The 14,033-nt window shown below is 56.2% G+C and overlaps 1 protein-coding gene across 2 annotated transcripts in view; it reads right to left on the reverse strand.

The window, feature by feature from the left end:
* CCDC3 (coiled-coil domain containing 3) overlaps positions 1 to 2,257 on the reverse strand; it is a 54,101-nt gene extending 51,844 nt beyond the window's left edge. For both annotated transcript variants that reach the window (XM_028747374.2, XM_077935671.1), the window contains exon 1: positions 1,751 to 2,257. In XM_028747374.2, the coding sequence (XP_028603207.2) occupies positions 1,751 to 2,124 (374 nt within the window). In that variant the 5' untranslated portion in view covers positions 2,125 to 2,257. The remainder of the gene's footprint in view (positions 1 to 1,750) is intronic.
* Positions 2,258 to 14,033: the final 11,776 nt, after the last annotated feature.

Genomic DNA, 14,033 nt, shown 5'->3' on the forward strand with positions numbered 1-14,033 from the left:
TCCTACATTCCTTTCCAAACCCATAAGAAACCTGCATGCGTTGACCAATTGTGACATAGCATCTGCCAGGTGCTGGCAGTCACAGAACCATTTCCCAGAGTCATCTTATGTGCTGAAATACTGCATCTCAACTGGCCCATTAATAAACTCAGGATAAGGAAATTAAAATTAGCAAGGTTTGCCACCTTGGGCTCCTTTGGGAGGAAGGGTGGGCTATAATAAATTTAATGAATACATAATAAATACACAAGAATCTGAATTTTAACCAGAACTGGTTCTAAGTATACAATCTTCCTAGGAGAACAAGACGTATACTAAGCTTAAGTTTGAAGTGAAATATATGATGAATAAAACAACTTTTTGAGAGAGACTGACCATTTTTAAATGTTTCCCTGACACAAAAAACTACAACTGTACTAAACAAACTTTAATAAGTTGTATTTATTAGATACTCTCTCACCCAATGATAACATTGAAATGAATTTATAACAGGAGAAGTCTTGTGTCCCAAGCTTTAAGCTCTGGAAATCCTTATTGTAATGGTGTGGAACTACGATGGTGGCATCGAATTCAGCACAGTTAGCAAAGAGCCAGGGGCCGTTTCCTTTGCAGCTGATCACCTCATTTGAAACAGTTTCATAAAACAATTATTGTTATTCCCTGGTGACAGAAAAACACTCGGCACATGTTCAAAGGCACCCATTTACTCACACTAAGTCTAAGGCAAGCTGAAGTGACTTGCCTAGACTGGTACTGACAGCCAAATCTTCCTAATCTTCTGGCCTATTTTTTTATTCTTTCTATAGGCAAGTTAGGTAAGGAGAGCAAAATGGTGAATTCTTGTGGATCTCATTTATATCCTATAACTTTTGCAGTATAAATCTTTAATCCCATTTTATCCTCCCAAAAAGCCAGGGAGTTAGGTAAGGCAAGTGCCATGCAAGCGTTGGGGGTCAAGCAGTGGGCGCCCCCAGGGTTCCTCTTGCCCCCCTCGCCCGGAAGCTCACCAGGTAAACGTGAGCCAGACGCAATATCTCAGCCTGGCCGATCTCACAGGGTTGCTGTGGCCATTTAAGAAGAGGGGATGATGCCACCTTGATCTCTTTGGAGGAACATCCATAAATAAACAAAATGGTGGCTGGACATGGAGAGCCATGGAGAGATCAGCTCTGAATATCACATGGCATGAGATGCAGACTAAAGTGGTAACAGCAGAGTCTGTCACACAAGAAGACAGTTGTGCATATCCTATTTTTGAACGCTCCATTATGTTGAAAAAAAACCAACCACCACTACCTGTAATAAAACTTGAACCTCGAGGAGAAAGACAGAGCTCTCCCTGGTATGTTGCTTTATTACACACAAAGAGCTGTTTACACATAGAAGTGTTTAAAAATTGCAACTTCCCAACACACACACACCTGCAGCTTGAAGTGGCCCAGTCCATCATTCTATCACCTTGCCCTGCGCAATATCTTCATAGTTCTAACTCACCATGCATCTGTCCTCCCCGCCCCCATCAAGCCACTCTCTCAGCCTCCCATCTCCAACGCGGAGATGATATTGACCGGCCTTACCTGAAACAAGGTATGTGAAGTGTTTTTAACATTCTAGAGCGCTACCAAAATGCCCAGCATTAGTTATATTAAATCCATGTGTCATTTAGCAACATTAGGCAACGGTATCTTTTGAACATTATTATTACTATTAATTAGTATTAGGTATTGGTGAGTTTTCTGGAGGTACTCACCTGAGGAAGAAGAAGTAGGAGTAACCCTGCATGACTGTGTGAGAGTGGCAGGAGAAATACCCCAGTCCCGTCAGGTTGAGCCGGGATCCCGCAGGGACTTCCAGCATGCTTCCCCAGGCCTGATCACAGAGCATCTCAATCTCGGCAGAGTAAAAGAGCCCCCCTTCTGGGGCTTCATATTGCCAGGGCAAATAGTTGAACATGCTGTACATATCCTGATGCAGTGCCAAGACTTTGGCATAGACGATGATTTCTGCCAGCTCAGCCCTGCAGCTTTCGCTCAGGGGTCTCCACTCGGACGGCAGCTGACAGCCCAGGCTGGGACTGAGCTGATTGCCAAAGCACAGGAGCAGGAGCAGCCGGATTTGCAGCATGATGGAGGATGCAGGCTTCGCACACTGGATGCTAAAAGTTTCCCCAGTGCCTTTAAAAAACACACACACACACAGCACACTCACAAAACCTGAGGCTAGGTTTGTGAAACAAGATCCCTATGAAATGAATCAACTGATTGGCAAGAAGCTGGGGCCTAAGGCTCATCAGTGGCTCAGCTTTTGCCCAATAGGAGCAGTTCTTCAAAGGGAGGGAGGAGCAGTAACCAGAGAAAGGAGAGTTCTGCTGCGTACACACACTCACTTGAGCTGCAAACTGTTGCAGTAGCTGCAGCAGAGTCAGAGGTGCGGGGCGTCTGTAAGCTCCCAGAGCCATGGGCTGGGGAAGAATTCTGCCCTGCTTGTGCAGCTGAAAAGAAAGGGAAGTTTCAAACAGCAGAAGAGCTTCTTAAGCTGCTTGTTGGGTGCTGTGTTTCTTCATCACCATCCCATTTATATATTCATCACCATCTTGTAGCACTTAAGCTCTAAGCACCTTACAACCGTGAAAAGAAGTCAGGACCTGCTGACGGCCTGTCAGAGTGAAGGGGATGGATGAAAAGCAGAAAGAGAGGGAGGCCAGAGACACTGCTTTAAAAACAGAAGAGGCAGGGTGGTGATGCACAGTTAGGAGCTAGCAAGGGAGAGGGAATTAAATTGATGCCCAACCATGTCACAAATTTCATGAGCAAAACGTTGCCGGAATCGGGGATGGGTGGAGTCCAAGGTTTGATGGTTCAGTGATTCCCTTCAGATGTTTTTTTGAATTACGACAGCTGTCAGTCCTAACCACTGGCCATGCTGGCTAGCTGGAACTGACAGTGGGTTGCAACTATTTAAAAATACAATATTAAAAAGAGTTACAACAGGTTACAATCAAGAGAACAAGGTGGGTCCTAAAATATATATTTCAGATGCCAAAGGTCCAGCAGCATCTGGCAACGTGGTGGGCTAATTCTTACATGTATTGCAGGGGTATGTAATAAAAAAATGATCTCTCTCCTCCCCCCCCCCAAAAAAAAGCAAAGCTTTGTTGCTGAAACAAGTGCAAAATCAGCATTTTTCTTTCACAAGAGTGTGAATGCAGAGATGTCCCAGAAGGGCAACCATATTATTCTCAAGAAAGCAAAACCTAAAAGTATTGTGGAATGAAGTTTTGTTCACAAGATTATAAAATGGAATCTTCATCCTCAAAATACATTTGTTTCTCCTTAAGATGGCCCCAGAGCTATCTCTGAAGCACATACTCCCTATAGAGCACACCATACTGTTTCCTCCCCTGACCCCCCCCCCCATGTTAGCCATCTTCACACCAGGGGTCCTGGGATAAGCTCACTGAAGGGCTTTGAGAAGAGCCCTGCTGCATTAGACCAAAGGTCATTTGGCCCAGCATCCTGTTCCCATTTGGCTGCCCTCCCTAAGGCATGTATTAAAAGAACTGGCAGATGTGATCTCAGAATCACTGGCAGTCATCTTTGAGAATCCCTGGAGAACAGGCGAAGTCCCGGCAGACTGGAGGAGGGCAAATGTTGTCCCTATTTTCAAAAAGGGGAAAAGAGAGGACCCAAATAATTACCGCCCAGTCAGTCTGACATCAATACCAGGGAAGATTCTGGAGCAGATCATTAAGCAAACAGTTTGTGAGCACCTAGAAAGGAATGCTGTGATCACCAATAGTCAGCATGGATTTCTGAAAAATAAGTCATGTCAGACTAACCTGATCTCGTTTTTTGACAGAATTACAAGCCTGGTAGATGAAGGGAACGCAGTGGATGTTGCCTACCTTGATTTCAGCAAGGCATTTGACAAGGTGCCCCATGATATTCTTGCAAAGAAGCTGGTAAAATGCGGTCTTGACTATGCTACCACTCAGTGGATTTGTAACTGGCTGACTGACCGAACCCAAAGGGTGCTCATCAATGGTTCCTCTTCATCCTGGAGAAGAGTGACTAGTGGGGTGCCACAGGGTTCTGTCTTGGGCCCGGTCTTATTCAACATCTTTGTCAATGAGAAAGTGTCCAGGCCGGTAGTAATTGCGAGCATCCGTTTGATCCCTGACCAGATTCAAGGGCCATTTCGCCTTGTGGTTCTTGCAGACTCCAAAGGACATCATGAGCAGCAGAAGCAGCAACAGAAGGAGCAGGGATCTCATTCTGGCTCTGCCTCCTCCTCCTCTTACCTGCCTAGGAGGCAAAGCAGAAGAACCCAAAGACTCTTGCAAGGCCAGACTGGGTGGGCTTTCCCAATCTGGGTGGTTTTCATCTATATCTTCTGAGCTATGAAGCACAAGGCAGGCACACCCCTCTATCGCCAGCTCTGCATCTTGACTCAGTCTGTCTTCAGCACAGGAAATATTCTCTGCACCAACTTTTTCTTTCCCAGACACAGCACAATTAATATTGTCATGTTGCTTTCCGAGGCTCATGCAATCTCCAGAAATATCTCCTGAGCTTTCAGAAGATGAGATGACTATAATTTTGATTATTCCAAGTGGAATAAGTTTCATCACAAACTTTCTGGAGTCCTGAATGGCTCAAGCGGCAGGTGCAGAGCTGGAGAAAAACAGGCTTGATTCTAGCCGATCCCTTCTGATGAAACTGATGGAATATGATGAAATGTCTAAACTCAGAGGACAAAATGATGAATATTTTTTTACGATCTTTATCTAATCATTAAGAAATACACAAAACAAACATTGTCAGGGCCGTCTCAGGTCCCAGCTCACAAGAGACCAACGCCAAGTCCACTTTATTTACAAAAGTCTTTATTGAAGTACATTGTTTGCTCCACAGCCGAGGTGCGCAGCCCCACGTCTGTTACGCTTAGACCGCTGAAGTCCCCTCTGAATCAGTCCCGCCTCTACACCAGTTTAAGAGGCTTCTGCTGGTCCACCTCTTCCTGTCCTTCCTTTTCCGCAGGGTCTTTCTGCCCCCCTGGGTTCCTTCCTTCCTGGATTCCCCTGACGCTGAGTCCCCAGACGCCTGCTCCCCCCTCCTCCGTGCTTTGGGACCAGGCTCCTCCTCCGGGCTCTCCGCATTTCCGTGCGCCTCCACATTTGAACTTGGCGCGCGTTCGCTACCTCTGACCTTCCTCTTGACAGTTACACTACTCTCTGTACTACTCTCCGCCCCTTCCGGCAGGACGTCTTGCCCCGATCTCCTTCCCCTCTCTGCTTCCTGCTCTGCTTCGCCTGTCACACTGGGAACTCCACCCTCTTCACTCCGTTCCGGCGGGGAAGCCGGCCCCGATCTCCAACTCCCACTCGGGGTTTCCCTGCTGCTCCCCTGCTCCTGACGAGTCCCCCCTGTGACTCCCCTTGGCCTGACCAGGGGCGCCCCCTTTTGGGAATCCTCTGATTCACTTGAAAGACTCATGGAAACCCTCAAGTCATTGTCATCCTCCTCCTCCTCGTTCCGGGATTCTTCCCCCTCGCTCTCAGTCTCCTCCCTCATCTGTGCCTCTCTCCCTGAACCCCTGACAAACATATTGTTCTGTAATGAAATAAACACTTTACACAAAAAGAAAATAGAAAAGAGATCACTATAATTTTGATTATTCCAAGTGGAATAAGTTTCATCACAATAACTTTATGGAGTCTTGACTGGCTCAAGCAGCAGGTGCAGAGCTGGAGAAAAACATGGTGCACAGAAGTCAAGGGGTGTGTTTGGAAGTTGGAAGTTTGGCCTGAACTTTGTTCACAAGGACCAAAGAAGGAGCTGGATCCGACCATGGACTCTCCTTCCTTGGACGTTTTGAAGCAGAGGGTGGATGGCCATCTGTTGGGATTCTTTAGCTGAGATTCCTGCATTGCAGAGGGTTGGACTAGAGGACCTTGGGGTCCCTTTCCAAGTCTCCCATTCTATGATTCATTGGAGGTTTTTAAGAAGAGGTGGGAGAGTCAGGGATGGACAACGGCCAGATGAAGGAGTCCCAGCCTTTTATCCCAGGCATCCAAACCCTTTTAAAATGTGGGGGTTGGGGGGGGCATTATTGGCTTGTTGTTTTTATTTTGATTATATATGTTGTGGTTTTATATTTTGATTTTGCTCTCTGAACCACCCTGAGGCCTCCAGGGAGAGAGCGGTATATAGATTCAGTACATAAATAAATAAAGGAATAAATATGAATAAATAAAAATGAAGAAATGAAGAATGCTGAGAAATGCCACCCTCAGTACTGTGAACGGGATACATGGTGGTGGGATCTTGTTTCCTGGAGGCTGCTCGTCGGGAAAACATGGAAGCCGTCCTAGGTGCCTCCAAGGGAATGAGGAAAAGGACGAGGTCTCTTTGCGACTTCCTTGGTTATGCGGGTTTATTAGTATAATAATTGGTTATTATCAGTTTATTAGCAGGCCAGGAGGAAGGTTGCGCAGGGCAGCCTGGGAAGGGTGAGGGAAAGGCTGTGAGGAAAAGCCTTCTCTCTTTCTCCCTCAAGTTTATATGGAAGAATCCAAATACGTTTAGAGAAAAATAAAATGATAGGAAACAGGATCCTTGTTTGTGAGAAGAAGGGGCAGCAAAGCATGCTGGGAGGAAGGACGTGAGGGAAATGAAATGAAACTTAACAAAGCATAATTTATCATTAAAGCTAATAAGTGAAACCTAACAAAAGACACTTTCAGATTTATTTATTCAGTTATATATTGGAAAATGGGTAAATTTCAATTATAGGAAGCTGGATCCATGTTTGTGAGAAGAAGGGGCAGCAAAGCATGCTGGGAAGAAGGATGTGAGGGAAATGAAACCTAACAAAGGGTACCGTAATTTACCAATAAAGCTAATAAGTGTAACCAAACAAAAGACAATTTGGGATTAATTTATTGAGTTATACATTGGAAAATGAGTAAATTTCAACTACAGGATGCAGGGTATTTGTCTGTGAGAAGATGGGGCAGCAAAGCATGCTGGGAAGAAGGACGTGAGGGAAATGAAACCTAATAGAGGTTCATTTATCCATAAAGCTAAATAGTGAAACCGAACAAAAGACACCTTGAGATTGATTGATTTGGTTATACACTGGAAAAACCAGCAAATTTCAAATTTATTGAGGCTGGGAATCGACCATTGGCCTGGCAGAGCTGGCAGTGCATGCTGGGAAGTCTGCCCCCCCTCCCAGTGTGGACCAGGCTGGCAGAGGCTGGCGGGAGTCGCAGGGCCTTTGGAAGGTGGCCCCTTCCCCTCCGAGGGCAGAGAAAGGCCCGGCCAAGTGACCCTCCTCGTCCTCCAGGGACACCAGCGCCTGCCAGAGTCCCCCAAGGGCCAGAGAGGCTGGAAGGGGCAGGGCCCCCAGGAGAGAGAGGGGCCCCTGGGGGGATCTGCACTCTGCACGCCCTCAGAGGCCAGAGAGGCTGGCAGGGGCAGGGCCCCCAGGTGAGCCCGGGAGAGAGAGGGGCCCCTGGGGGATCTGCACTCTGCACGCCCTCAGAGGCCGGAGAGGCTGGCAGGGCATGGGTCCCCAGGTGAGCCAGGGAGAGAGAGGGGCCCCTGGGGGGATCTGCACTCTGCACGCCCTCAGAGGCCGGAGAGGCTGGCAGGGGCAGGACCCCCAGGTGAGCCAGGGAGAGAGAGGGGCCCCTGGGGGGATTTGCACTCTGCACGCCCTCAGAGGCCGCACAGGCTGGCAGGGGCAGGGCCCCCAGGTGAGCCTGGGAGAGAGAGGGGCCCCTGGGGGGATCTGCACTCTGCACGCCCTCAGATGCCGGAGAGGCTGGCAGGGGCCGGGCCCCCAGGAGAGAGAGGGGCCCCTGGGGGGATCTGCACTCTGCACGCCCTCAGATGCCGGAGAGGCTGGCAGGGGCCGGGCCCCCAGGAGAGAGAGGGGCCCCTGGGGGATCTGCACTCTGCACGCCCTCAGAGGCCGGAGAGGCTGGAAGGGGCAGGGCCCCCAGGTGAGCCTGGGAGAGAGAGGGGCCCCTGGGGGGATCTGCACTCTGCACGCCCTCAGAGGCCGCACAGGCTGGCAGGGGCCGGGCCCCCAGGAGAGAGAGGGGCCCCTGGGGGGATCTGCACTCTGCACGCCCTCAGATGCCGGAGAGGCTGGCAGGGGCCGGGCCCCCAGGAGAGAGAGGGGCCCCTGGGGGGATCTGCACTCTGCACGCCCTCAGAGGCCGGAGAGGCTGGAAGGGGCAGGGCCCCCAGGAGAGAGAGGGGCCCCTGGGGGGATCTGCACTCTGCACGCCCTCAGAGGCCGCACAGGCTGGCAGGGGCAGGGCCCCCAGGAGAGAGAGGGGCCCCTGGGGGGATTTGCACTCTGCACGCCCTCAGAGGCCGGAGAGGCTGGAAGGGGCAGGGCCCCCAGGAGAGAGAGGGGCCCCTGGGGGGATCTGCACTCTGCACGCCCTCAGAGGCCGCACAGGCTGGCAGGGGCAGGGCCCCCAGGAGAGAGAGGGGCCCCTGGGGGGATCTGCACTCTGCACGCCCTCAGAGGCCAGAGAGGCTGGCAGGGGCAGGGCCCCCAGGTGAGCCCGGGAGAGAGAGGGGCCCCTGGGGGATCTGCACTCTGCACGCCCTCAGAGGCCGGAGAGGCTGGCAGGGCATGGGTCCCCAGGTGAGCCAGGGAGAGAGAGGGGCCCCTGGGGGGATCTGCACTCTGCACGCCCTCAGAGGCCAGAGAGGCTGGCAGGGGCAGGACCCCCAGGTGAGCCAGGGAGAGAGAGGGGCCCCTGGGGGGATTTGCACTCTGCACGCCCTCAGAGGCCAGAGAGGCTGGAAGGGGCAGGGCCCCCAGGAGAGAGAGGGGCCCCTGGGGGGATCTGCACTCTGCACGCCCTCAGAGGCCGGAGAGGCTGGAAGGGGCAGGGCCCCCAGGTGAGCCCGGGAGAGAGAGGGGCCCCTGGGGGGATCTGCACTCTGCACGCCCTCAGAGGCCGGAGAGGCTGGCAGGGGGAAGGCCCCCAGGAGAGAGAGGGGCCCCTGGGGGGATCTGCACTCTGCACGCCCTCAGATGCCGGAGAGGCTGGCAGGGGCCGGGCCCCCAGGAGAGAGAGGGGCCCCTGGGGGGATCTGCACTCTGCACGCCCTCAGAGGCCGGAGAGACTGGAAGGGGCAGGGCCCCCAGGAGAGAGAGGGGCCCCTGGGGGGATCTGCACTCTGCACGCCCTCAGAGGCCGGAGAGGCTGGCAGGGGCAGGGCCCCCAGGTGAGCCTGGGAGAGAGAGGGGCCCCTGGGGGGATCTGCACTCTGCACGCCCTCAGATGCCGGAGAGGCTGGCAGGGGCCGGGCCCCCAGGAGAGAGAGGGGCCCCTGGGGGATCTGCACTCTGCACGCCCTCAGAGGCCGGAGAGGCTGGAAGGGGCAGGGCCCCCAGGTGAGCCTGGGAGAGAGAGGGGCCCCTGGGGGGATCTGCACTCTGCACGCCCTCAGAGGCCGCACAGGCTGGCAGGGGCCGGGCCCCCAGGAGAGAGAGGGGCCCCTGGGGGGATCTGCACTCTGCACGCCCTCAGATGCCGGAGAGGCTGGCAGGGGCAGGGCCCCCAGGAGAGAGAGGGGCCCCTGGGGGGATCTGCACTCTGCACGCCCTCAGAGGCCGCACAGGCTGGCAGGGGCAGGGCCCCCAGGAGAGAGAGGGGCCCCTGGGGGATCTGCACTCTGCACGCCCTCAGAGGCCGGAGAGGCTGGAAGGGGCAGGGCCCCCAGGAGAGAGAGGGGCCCCTGGGGGGATCTGCACTCTGCACGCCCTCAGAGGCCGCACAGGCTGGCAGGGGCAGGGCCCCCAGGAGAGAGAGGGGCCCCTGGGGGGATTTGCACTCTGCACGCCCTCAGAGGCCGGAGAGGCTGGAAGGGGCAGGGCCCCCAGGAGAGAGAGGGGCCCCTGGGGGGATTTGCACTCTGCACGCCCTCAGAGGCCGCACAGGCTGGCAGGGGCAGGGCCCCCAGGAGAGAGAGGGGCCCCTGGGGGGATTTGCACTCTGCACGCCCTCAGAGGCCGGAGAGGCTGGCAGGGACAGGGCCCCCAGGTGAGCCCGGGAGAGAGAGGGGCCCCTGGGGGGATTTGCACTCTGCACGCCCTCAGAGGCCGGAGAGGCTGGCAGGGCATGGGTCCCCAGGTGAGCCAGGGAGAGAGAGGGGCCCCTGGGGGGATCTGCACTCTGCACGCCCTCAGAGGCCGGAGAGGCTGGCAGGGGCAGGACCCCCAGGTGAGCCAGGGAGAGAGAGGGGCCCCTGGGGGGATCTGCACTCTGCACGCCCTCAGAGGCCGGAGAGGCTGGCAGGGGCAGGGCCCCCAGGTGAGCCTGGGAGAGAGAGGGGCCCCTGGGGGGATCTGCACTCTGCACGCCCTCAGATGCCGGAGAGGCTGGCAGGGGCCGGGCCCCCAGGAGAGAGAGGGGCCCCTGGGGGGATCTGCACTCTGCACGCCCTCAGAGGCCGGAGAGGCTGGAAGGGGCAGGGCCCCCAGGAGAGAGAGGGGCCCCTGGGGGGATCTGCACTCTGCACGCCCTCAGAGGCCGGAGAGGCTGGCAGGGGCAGGTCCCCCAGGTGAGCCTGGGAGAGAGAGGGGCCCCTGGGGGGATCTGCACTCTGCACGCCCTCAGATGCCGGAGAGGCTGGCAGGGGCCGGGCCCCCAGGAGAGAGAGGGGCCCCTGGGGGATCTGCACTCTGCACGCCCTCAGAGGCCGGAGAGGCTGGAAGGGGCAGGGCCCCCAGGAGAGAGAGGGGCCCCTGGGGGGATCTGCACTCTGCACGCCCTCAGAGGCCGCACAGGCTGGCAGGGGCAGGGCCCCCAGGAGAGAGAGGGGCCCCTGGGGGGATTTGCACTCTGCACGCCCTCAGAGGCCGGAGAGGCTGGAAGGGGCAGGGCCCCCAGGAGAGAGAGGGGCCCCTGGGGGGATCTGCACTCTGCACGCCCTCAGAGGCCGCACAGGCTGGCAGGGGCAGGGCCCCCAGGAGAGAGAGGGGCCCCTGGGGGGATCTGCACTCTGCACGCCCTCAGAGGCCGGAGAGGCTGGCAGGGGCAGGGCCCCCAGGAGAGAGAGGGGCCCCTGGGGGGATCTGCACTCTGCACGCCCTCAGAGGCCGCACAGGCTGGCAGGGGCAGGGCCCCCAGGTGAGCCTGGGAGAGAGAGGGGCCCCTGGGGGGATCTGCACTCTGCACGCCCTCAGAGGCCGGAGAGGCTGGAAGGGGCAGGGCCCCCAGGAGAGAGAGGGGCCCCTGGGGGGATCTGCACTCTGCACGCCCTCAGAGGCCGGAGAGGCTGGCAGGGGCAGGGCCCCCAGGTGAGCCCGGGAGAGAGAGGGGCCCCTGGGGGATCTGCACTCTGCACGCCCTCAGAGGCCGGAGAGGCTGGCAGGGGCCGGGCCCCCAGGAGAGAGAGGGGCCCCTGGGGGGATCTGCACTCTGCACGCCCTCAGAGGCCGCACAGGCTGGCAGGGGCAGGGCCCCCAGGTGAGCCCGGGAGAGAGAGGGGCCCCTGGGGGGATCTGCACTCTGCACGCCCTCAGAGGCCGCACAGGCTGGCAGGGGCAGGGCCCCCGGGTGGGCCCAGGAGAGGGAGGGGCCCCTGGGGGGATTTGCACTCTGCACGCCCTCAGAGGCCGGAGAGGCTGGAAGGGGCAGGGCCCCCAGGAGAGAGAGGGGCCCCTGGGGGGATCTGCACTCTGCACGCCCTCAGAGGCCGGAGAGGCTGGAAGGGGCAGGGCCCCCAGGTGAGCCCGGGAGAGAGAGGGGCCCCTGGGGGGATCTGCACTCTGCACGCCCTCAGAGGCCGGAGAGGCTGGCAGGGGGAAGGCCCCCAGGAGAGAGAGGGGCCCCTGGGGGGATCTGCACTCTGCACGCCCTCAGATGCCGGAGAGGCTGGCAGGGGCAGGGCCCCCAGGAGAGAGAGGGGCCCCTGGGGGGATCTGCACTCTGCACGCCCTCAGAGGCCGCACAGGCTGGCAGGGGCAGGGCCCCCAGGAGAGAGAGGGGCCCCTGGGGGGATCTGCACTCTGCACGCCCTCAGAGGCCGGAGAGGCTGGCAGGGGCAGGGCCCCCAGGTGAGCCTGGGAGAGAGAGGGGCCCCTGGGGGGATCTGCACTCTGCACGCCCTCAGATGCCGGAGAGGCTGGCAGGGGCCGGGCCCCCAGGAGAGAGAGGGGCCCCTGGGGGATCTGCACTCTGCACGCCCTCAGAGGCCGCACAGGCTGGCAGGGGCAGGGCCCCCGGGTGGGCCCAGGAGAGGGAGGGGCCCCTGGGGGGATTTGCACTCTGCACGCCTTCAGAGGCCGCACAGGCTGGCAGGGGCAGGGCCCCCAGGAGAGAGAGGGGCCCCTGGGGGGATCTGCACTCTGCACGCCCTCAGAGGCCGGAGAGGCTGGAAGGGGCAGGGCCCCCAGGTGAGCCCGGGAGAGAGAGGGGCCCCTGGGGGGATCTGCACTCTGCACGCCCTCAGAGGCCGGAGAGGCTGGCAGGGGGAAGGCCCCCAGGAGAGAGAGGGGCCCCTGGGGGGATCTGCACTCTGCACGCCCTCAGAGGCCGCACAGGCTGGCAGGGGCAGGGCCCCCAGGAGAGAGAGGGGCCCCTGGGGGGATCTGCACTCTGCACGCCCTCAGAGGCCAGAGAGGCTGGCAGGGGGAGGGCCCCCAGGTGAGCCCGGGACAGAGAGGGGCCCCTGAGGGGATTTGCACTCTGCACGCCCTCAGAGGCCGCACAGGCTGGAAGGGGCAGGGCCCCAGGTGAGCCCGGGAGAGAGAGGGGCCCCTGGGGGGATCTGCACTCTGCACGCCCTCAGAGGCCAGAGAGGCTGGAAGGGGCAGGGCCCACAGGAGAGAGAGGGGCCCCTGGGGGATTTGCACTCTGCACGCCCTCAGAGGCTTCGTAGTCTAAGCTCAGGGGGCTGTCTGAGCCGGCATCTCTCTGGGGGATGAGGGGTTTCTTCCCATTGGTCAACATCCTTCTTAAATTGTGGTGCCCAGAACTGGACACAGTATTCCAGGTGGCGTCTGACCAAGGCAGAATGGAGCTCAGTCTTGTAAGCCACTGGGATTAGTAGCAATAAAAGTAACAATAATCACAATAAGAAAGATAGTAATATAAGACTTGGTTAACAAATGTTTTTAAGAACATTGTTTACACATATTTGTACTGATTAGCTCTGTGTGGATTGCAATCACTTATTCATTGTTGTGCGTAGTAATTTTAAGTGCATTCTTAATATTACAATTAATGTGCAATACTGTTAAAATGCATATTTTCTTTAAATATAAACACAGAAATACGGTAAATGAAGCTCTCAATTCATCGGCTGATGACGACCTGTGCCACAAAGAGGGAACCAGGCAGAGGGCCTTCTTGGTGGTGGCGCCCGCCCTGTGGAACGCTCTCCCAGCCGATGTCAAGGAAGTAAACAGCTACCTGACTTTTAGAAGACACCTGAAGGTAGCCCTGTTCAGGGAAGTTCGTAATGTTGGATGTATTTATCGTGTTTTTCATATTCTATTGGGAGCCGCCCTGAGTGGCTGGGGAAACCAAGCCAGATGGTGGGGTATAAATAAATGGTTGTTGTTGTTACACTAGATTTAATGAACACTCATCTCAGAGTGCCCTGGAAATTGAGAGCCAGAGTCTTTTATATACTAACCTTTTATGCTCTTCCACATCCGTTTAATGCTCCGAAACCCCTCTTTTAGCTTCTTTTAGACTTTTATGTATACTTTGTGTTTTAATATTTTTTAGCTTTACGTTTTACAGATTGGAAATGACTGTACCCCACCCTACTGATGCTGGTCTACTACCGTAATAAAGATTTGATTGATTGAAATGAAAAATCCTATAGTAATGCTGTGATTGGACACCGAAATAATATAATACAGGGTGATTCATAATGAAATATACAGATTCCAGATCCTGTAAGACAGGCGCCAACACGGAAAACAGCTGCGAACTGTGAGGTAGATGTACTCATAAAGTGATGGAGGTGATAGTGCGCGTGTCA

Source organism: Podarcis muralis, chromosome 10, assembly GCF_964188315.1.
Source record: "Podarcis muralis chromosome 10, rPodMur119.hap1.1, whole genome shotgun sequence".
In the NCBI taxonomy this organism is placed as follows: domain Eukaryota; kingdom Metazoa; phylum Chordata; class Lepidosauria; order Squamata; family Lacertidae; genus Podarcis; species Podarcis muralis.